This window comes from Euphorbia lathyris, chromosome 7, assembly GCF_963576675.1.
Source record: "Euphorbia lathyris chromosome 7, ddEupLath1.1, whole genome shotgun sequence".
Classification (NCBI taxonomy): Eukaryota; Viridiplantae; Streptophyta; class Magnoliopsida; order Malpighiales; family Euphorbiaceae; genus Euphorbia; species Euphorbia lathyris.
In genome coordinates, this window is record NC_088916.1 from 60,980,053 (window position 1) to 60,987,879 (window position 7,827).

Genomic DNA, 7,827 nt, shown 5'->3' on the forward strand with positions numbered 1-7,827 from the left:
GTTTTTGGTTTTTGTTTTTTTTTTCTTTTCACGTTCCTACAAAAAATAATAATTATATTAGATATATAAATTATTTCATATAGTGACAATTATGGTTTTATAATAATCTCGATAAAATCAACGACACATGGAGCGATTTTGGTTGGTGGGCTATATAAGAAGGATTGCAAACCATTTTTACTAAAAAAAAATATTTTTAAGAACCTAAAAATTATGAGTTATAAAGCAAGAATAAATAAGCAGTTTTAACTAAACTAAAAGCATTAAAATTGAATTCTAAAATTTAAAATAATTATAATTACATATAAGGTATATTTTATAACTAAATTTAAATAAGAAATATTTTATAAAAAAATTAGAGGATTAGATTATTTTTATTTTCTAAAAAAGGAGAAGTGGAAAAGTAATGTAAATCAAGGGTTGAGATTAATCAAAAAATGAAAGAAGTGGAAGGAAGGAGGAGGCACATGCTCTGGCTACAGCACTTTGAGGGAATGAGCTGTGACGGTGGTCCAAACATGCATACACCACTTCCTAAATATCGAGTACAGCTCACCTCTCGCTTCTCTCACAAGCGTGGCAAATTAACTTTTTAGTCCTTCTAATTTTTCCTAAGGGCAAATTAGTCAATACTCAATAACCAACTAGTATCAGTGCTCCAATAAAATACATTTTTTATCCTTATTTTTATATATTCTTTTATTCATTTTTATTAATTCCTGCTAAAAAATAAAAAGAAATTAATAATTTAAAGGTGATTGTTTTGGAGCTTTTTCAGCGTCTTGCCTTTTAAGTGACGCCTTCAAGGCTTAAACTGAATATTTTTTTTTTCTTCACTCCCTCCATACCCACCACCACTGCTCCACCACCGTCCACCGTGGTTACCTCTTTCCGGCCATTCTCCGTTCTCCTCCGGAAATCCGCAATCTCAGGGTAATAACAAGATTTGGAGAAGCTCTCATTAATTTTTAGATCGCCATTGTCCAGCGAAGAAGCTGCTTAATCTAATTAATCGGATTGTGTTTTGATTTTTGAGTTTTCAGTTTCAGTCATCTTTTACTCATTCATTTCACTTGAAGCTACATTTCAACTGGTGAGTTGATTTTTACAATTTTCCGTCTTCACTTTATGATTGGAAGTTTCTTCAGGAGTCTATTTCTTGGAGTTGTTGGGGGGGGGGGGGGGGATTAGTGTGTGCGGGAAGGTAAAACGGAGACTGTAGAGGTTAGCGTGAATGTCCCGTTTATTTATTTGTTTCTTTCTTCTTTTCGAAAACAATGTTTGTTTTTCAATTTTGTGTGGTTTTGTTTTACTGTTGGTGTCGGTGAAGGGGTCTCTGTTATAGATTTCCTCCATTTCAAGTTTTTCCTTTTTCATTTCATTTTTTTTCCTTTTCAAATCGATACTTGAAAGCTATGTTTGTTTCCAGTTTTGATTTAGTCCGTGGATTATATTTTGTGGCACTTTTAGCTGAAATAGGCAGCAAAAATGGCTATTTCTTTTTATATCGGAGTTTAGAGAGCCGTTTTGCTGCTTTCGTCTCAGTGTGTCAGTTTTGTTGCTTCATAAAAGCAATACCGTGAGTGCAAACTTTTTTTTTTTTTTTAAATAGGTTGGGAATTCTAGTTGGTACATTCTTCCTACTTCACAACTGTTTCTCCTCTCAATTTGGATTTCATTAATGGAAAGAAAATTTTGATTTTTTAATTTCTGTTTTTTCCCCCAATTATCTTACGAAGTTCATGGATTTTGTTTCCTATACATTCTGAATTTTGTTACGATTTTAAGATCTTTGCATATTTTTCCTGTGCTGAACAGATCTCTAGAGTTATGCGTGCCAATCTGATTAAACATAATCACATTGATATGCTCTGAGAAATTGATAGTATTCCATGTTTCCACCTCAATAAATCTCTGATACACAAATAGAGCTAAGATTGTGATAATGCTTTGTTATTTTGCTTCAGAATCTCTGAAATTTTTTATTTCTTGAAAATAAACTGTCAAATTACTTTGACTGCTCAATCCTTTGTTTCACTGTTTTTCACAACGGCGTTGCATTTTCAGTAATTTTTCATAAAACTCCGTTTGGTTTGTGAAGAAAACGGAAGGCACTGAGTGTGATATTTGGAGTTTTGTTATAATGGAAGGCTATCATCTTAACGCTGCCTAGAATTTCGAGTTGTTTTTGTCATCATGTTATGGCCCACGTCATCGGGTTAGTTTGGTGTGAGAGGGTCAGTTGCAGGATCCTCTGCGTTACAATGAAAGCTGATTATGTTTACGAAGTGTGAACGCATGAGCCTTCATGTCGTTTTCTCTTTTAGTTGATTGTAAACAGTCCAAATATTTGTCTGTATATTAATGAAGTTTCTGGTTTTCTGCTTAATCGTGTTGTTAGTTTGACTTGATACAAACGCTATACAGTGATAAACAGGAAATTACATGATTTTAGATATAGTGTGGACAACACTGTCAATTACTCTCCTTTTCTCCTTTGCTCATTGTATCATTTCACATATTGAAGTGGGTTCAATGGTCATGCTTTGTGGAGATTGTCTTATTTGGGTGCATTTTTTTCTATTTGCTTTACATCATTTATTTTATTGATGTGTATTACTTAGTTATGTTTATGCTGCATTTGCAGTAGGCAATGGATCGCCGAAGCTGGCCCTGGAAGAAAAAATCATCTGACAAGAGTGAGAAGGCAGCTTTGGCGACAGATTCTGCTGGATCTCAAGCAGATAAGGTATATTCACGAACACTTGTTATCTGCTCTGTTTGTTCCATGATAATCCAATTGTCTTTTCATTGTTAATTGTGAACTTTTGGTGATTAATCATCTATAACTTCTGTTGATCGATTATGTTTTCCTTTTGAATGACTTTAATCTCCATTTACTTTTCTGCAAGTTGGTGTTCATAATACATGATCCAAATAATCTAGTGGTATGATATAAATTTAATTTTTATGAGCAGTTTTGCTTGCTTAAATTGTGAGCCTTGCTGTTTTCCTCTTTCTTCCCTGTGCTAATGACAGTTAGGATGCTGTTGGTCCAGCAATTGCAACATATCTATATATCTCTATGTTGTTTTAGGAATTTTTATCAAGATATCGTATCTAGAAATATCGAGACACAAAGTTATGTTTCTTAATACAAATGGTGTCTTGAAGATTTTGCATCATAAATTGAGTGTAGTATCTGGCGAGCTGTGACTGTATTTGGCATCTTAAATATATGATCACACACTTCGTTTTTGGAGGACTTTTTATTTCCTTGCCTCTTTGGGTGATCACAAAAGCATCTTGTGTCAATGCTAGTATTTTTCTCAGTCTTATCTTTTCATGCATGAATGGTTGGGCGTTTTAGTGGGTATTTGTCTACTAAATATCTTACTGCGCTATTTTCTTATGATATAAATTATAATTTGTTCTTTCGTGTTTACATCTTTTCTGATGTGAACAGGACAACTACAAAAAGCCCACCCATGTCCAAATTTCTGTGGAATCATACAACCATTTGAATGGTTTGGAGGATCAATTAAAGACATGTGAGCAACAAGTTGATACTTTAGAGGATGAGATTAAGGAGTTGAATGATAAGTTGTCTGCAGCAAATTCAGAGATGACTACAAAAGACAACCTAGTGAAACAGCATGCTAAAGTTGCTGAAGAAGCTGTTTGTGGTATGACTGCTGACCTATCAAATTTGCCTGAAAAATTAACTCAGTTCTGATTTCACAACAAGTTTAGTTCTGCTCTGCTTGGCTAAGTTTTTCTTATATATCTGCACCACCATTTACTACAGGTTGGGAAAAGGCTGAGGCAGAGGCTTTGGCATTGAAAAACCACCTTGAAACTGTCACACTTTCAAAGCTCACTGCTGAAGATCGAGCATCACATTTGGATGGTGCTCTTAAAGAATGCATGCGACAAATTCGAAATCTGAAGGAAGAACATGAACAGAAATTGCAAGACGTTATTCTTTTGAAAACCAAACAATGTGACAAGATAAAACACGAGTTTGAAGCAAAAGTAGCTAACTTGGATCAAGAACTCCTTCGAGCTGCAGCAGAAAATGCTGCTCTTTCAAGGTCATTGCATGAGCGTTCTAATATGGTCATGAAGATAAGCGAAGAAAAAGCGCAAGCTGAGGCAGAAATTGAACAACTAAAGAGCAATCTTGACTCATGTGAAAGGGAAATAAATTCACTGAAATATGAACTTCATATGGCTGCTAAAGAGCTGGAAATTCGTAATGAGGAGAAGAATATGAGCATGAGGTCAGCTGAAGTTGCAAACAAGCAACACATGGAGGGTGTCAAAAAAATAGCTAAGCTGGAAGCAGAGTGTCAACGATTGCGTGGTTTAGTGCGGAAGAAGTTGCCAGGCCCTGCTGCACTTGCCCAAATGAAGCTAGAAGTTGAGAGTTTGGGCCGAGATTATGGAGATTCTAGACTAAGGAGGTCACCTGTTAAACCTCCTAGTCCTCATCTGTCTGCTGTACCTGAATTTTCACTTGACAATGCTCAGAAATTCCATAAAGAGAATGAATTTCTCACAGAGCGTTTTTTGGCCATGGAAGAAGAAACAAAGATGCTAAAAGAAGCTTTAGCTAAGCGCAATAGTGAACTGCAGGCTTCTAGGAACCTGTGTGCCAAGACAGCAAGTAGACTTCAAAGCTTAGAAGCCCAATTCCATGTCGGTAATCAACAGAAAAGTGCACCCACATCTTTGGTTCAGGTTTCTACTGATAGCTACTCTGGTCAATATATGAGCAAACCTCCTAGTGTGACTTCCATGTCTGAAGATGGAAACGATGATGACCGAAGTTGTGCTGACTCTTGGACAACATCACTGATGTCTGAGCTGTCTCTGTCTAAGAAGGAAAAAAGTGGGGAGAAGGCAAATAAGACCAAAGATGTAAAGCACTTAGAGCTTATGGATGATTTCCTAGAGATGGAGAAGTTAGCTTGCTTAAATCCAAACGATGTCACCACCATTTCAGATTCTCCAAAGAATAAGACATCTGAAATTGTGAATGGTGATGTTTCAGGAGAGGTTTGTTCTGGCAAAGATAACATGTCTGAAGCACAGCATGTTTTGGAATCGCCAGGGAATCACATATCTTCTAATGTGTGCTTGTCAGCAGTGGATTCTGCTTCTGTTGAAGACCAGCTACCTTTGATGAAGCTACAATCAAAAATTTCTCTGTTACTTGAATCGACGTCTAAGAATGCTGATGCTGGCAAAACTTTAGAGGAAATTAAACGCGTTTTGCAGGACACGCATGATGCTTTGCATCAGCACTCAGTAAGTTGTGTGCCTGAAGAAGTTAGGATTCCTGACGATGTCTCTTGCAATGGGCAAACTTGTTCTGGAGATGCCAGTTTAACAAGGGTAAAGGAAATCACCGCTTCGCAAGATATTAAGGCAGCTACAGAAACTCTAAAATCTATGAGCCAAGAGTTGGCAACAGCCATTTCTAGCATTCACGATTTTGTGTTATTCCTGGGCAAAGAAGCAATGGTTGTTCACGACGCATCTTCTGATGGCAATGGTCTGAATAAAACAATTGAGGAGTTTTCGGTCAGTTTTAACAAAGCATTAAATGGGAATACAAGTTTGGTTGATTTTGTTTTTGACCTTTCTTCTGTGTTAGCTAAAGCCAGCGAGCTCAGATTTAATGTCCTAGGCTATAAAGGTTCTGAAGCAGAAATTTATAGTCCTGATTGTATAGATAAGGTTGCATTACCAGAGAATAAAGTTCTTCAGAGGGAGTCATCAGGAGAAAGGTATCAAAATGGTATTTCTAGTCCTACCTCTAATCCCGAGGTCCCAGATGATGCAAATATGGTATCAAGCTATGGATCAAACACAACTTTGTGCAAAGTCTCACTGGAGGAATATGAAGAATTAAAAGCAGAGAAAGATAATGTCGCGGTTGATCTTGCTAGGTGCACTGAAAACCTAGAAATGACAAAGTCACAATTGCATGAAACTGAGCAGCTTCTAGCTGAAGCCAAATCACAATTGACTTCTGCACAGAAATCGAACAGCTTGGCAGAGACGCAACTAAAATGTATGGCAGAGTCATACAGATCACTTGAAGCTCGAGCAGAGGAGCTAGAGACTGAGGTGAACCTTCTGCGATCAAAAGCAGAAAACCTGGAAAATGAGCTTCAAGATGAAAAAAGATGTCATTGGGATTCATTGTCCAGATGTAAGGAACTTGAAGATCAACTGCAAACGTAAGATTTCGTTCTTTTCTTTTTTCCCTTATCTCGGTCAAACTAAGTTTACTTGCTCTTCCAGCAACCATATTTTTTCTTCATATAAAGTTATTCATATTATTTAATGGGATATCTAAAAAATTATACATATAGTAAACTATAACATGGAGCCAAAAGCATAAGCATGTGAGTTCTGATGGCAGATAACCATCTGTTTTGTCTTGTATGTAACAGCTTTAATGCTAGTTTTTGTAACTATCTTTCCAACTCAACAGTTCAGAGTCTTTCAGTTTGTATGCTTGGTTCTAGTTTTGATATGCAATTTGTTTTTGTCATATTCAGAAAAGAGAGTTGTTCAGTTTGTGCTGCCGCCGCCGCTGAAGCCGACCTCAAAGCCAAACAAGTGAGAATTTCCTCTTTTTTTTCTTAGCTTCCGCTGAATTGACATAGTTTGCATTCTTGCATAAAAGAACAGAAATGTTAATTTATGAACTAGACATCAATCTTACAAATAATTGAAAGTCCAGAAGAAGAATTTCGGGGTAGAATATACAGTTAACTCGCATCTAGCATTTCTAGTCAATATAAAGAACTTAAAATGGTTTGTATTATGACAGGAGAGCGAACTAGCAGCTGCGGCAGAGAAGCTAGCCGAGTGTCAAGAGACCATATTTCTTCTGGGGAAGCAGTTGAACTCCTTCCGTCCTCAACCAGAGGCCGTGGCATCTCCGAACAGCGAAAGGAGTCAAAGGGGTGAGGCATTGGGTGAAGATGAACCTACTACTAGTGGCATGAATTTTCACCACGACTTCAATCAAGCTGATACAAATGCTACTGCCTCGACTAACCAGCAAAGAGTAGGATCCGAGTCTCCGATGGATTTGTACAACCGTGACCCCCCATGTAGTCCTGATACTGAAACCAGTCTATCAAGATCACCGATCAATTCAAAGTATCCGAAACACAGGCCTACAAAATCGACTTCATCATCCACTCCCCTTGTCCAAACTCCAGACAAAAACCGAGGATTTAGCAGATTCTTCTCCTCTAAAGGAAGGAACGGCAACTAGACTTGCAGCTCGCAGGCATACAATAACCTTGGGGTTGGGAGAAGAATATGTACTGATGATAATAACAATAAGAAGCACTTCAAGGTGGAATATCCTCTGCCATTGCTGGTGCTAAAACAACCTGTTGGAAGAGTTTGCTTAGTTGTGAAATGATGGTGCTTTGAACACCTTTTTTTTTTGAAATTTTTTCTTGTAACTAATGGCTGTATATGTTTCTTCATATTAATTAGGCGTTTTTCCTCATTTGGGTTCTGTAATTTTGTTAATTGAACAAACATAATTTCTGGACTGTTACCATATACAAATGTTATGTTTGTTTTTCACTTCTCTGTTCTTTTATTTGGGTAGTTTTCTTGAGTGCTACCAACTTCACTTTCATAATTAGCTGGAAAGGTAAAGTTTTAATCACAAGTTAGAGATTTGTAGGGAAAATTTCATCAATGGCAACATGAATTGATTTCGATTTAGAACAGTAGTTACATTCTGTTCTATAGAAATACTTCTAATCAAAATGTCATTTAACA

The 7,827-nt window shown here is 36.8% G+C and overlaps 1 protein-coding gene across 3 annotated transcripts; it reads left to right on the forward strand.

The window, feature by feature from the left end:
• The first annotated feature begins 823 nt into the window (after positions 1–823).
• Positions 824–7,626, forward strand: LOC136234980 (filament-like plant protein 4). 3 transcript variants are annotated; one of them, XM_066024483.1, is made up of 7 exons: positions 824–933; positions 1,044–1,093; positions 2,648–2,749; positions 3,467–3,686; positions 3,809–6,251; positions 6,576–6,636; positions 6,851–7,626. In XM_066024483.1, the coding sequence occupies exons 3-7, from the start codon at positions 2,654–2,656 to the stop codon at positions 7,301–7,303; spliced, it is 3,273 nt and encodes a 1,090-aa protein (XP_065880555.1). In that variant the 5' UTR covers positions 824–933; positions 1,044–1,093; positions 2,648–2,653; the 3' UTR covers positions 7,304–7,626. The 3 variants fall into 3 exon arrangements, with proteins under 3 accessions (XP_065880555.1, XP_065880556.1, XP_065880558.1); XM_066024484.1 differs by having other exon boundaries at positions 827–1,093; positions 2,651–2,749; XM_066024486.1 differs by lacking the exons at positions 824–933; positions 1,044–1,093 and adding an exon at positions 1,417–1,579.
• Positions 7,627–7,827: the final 201 nt, after the last annotated feature.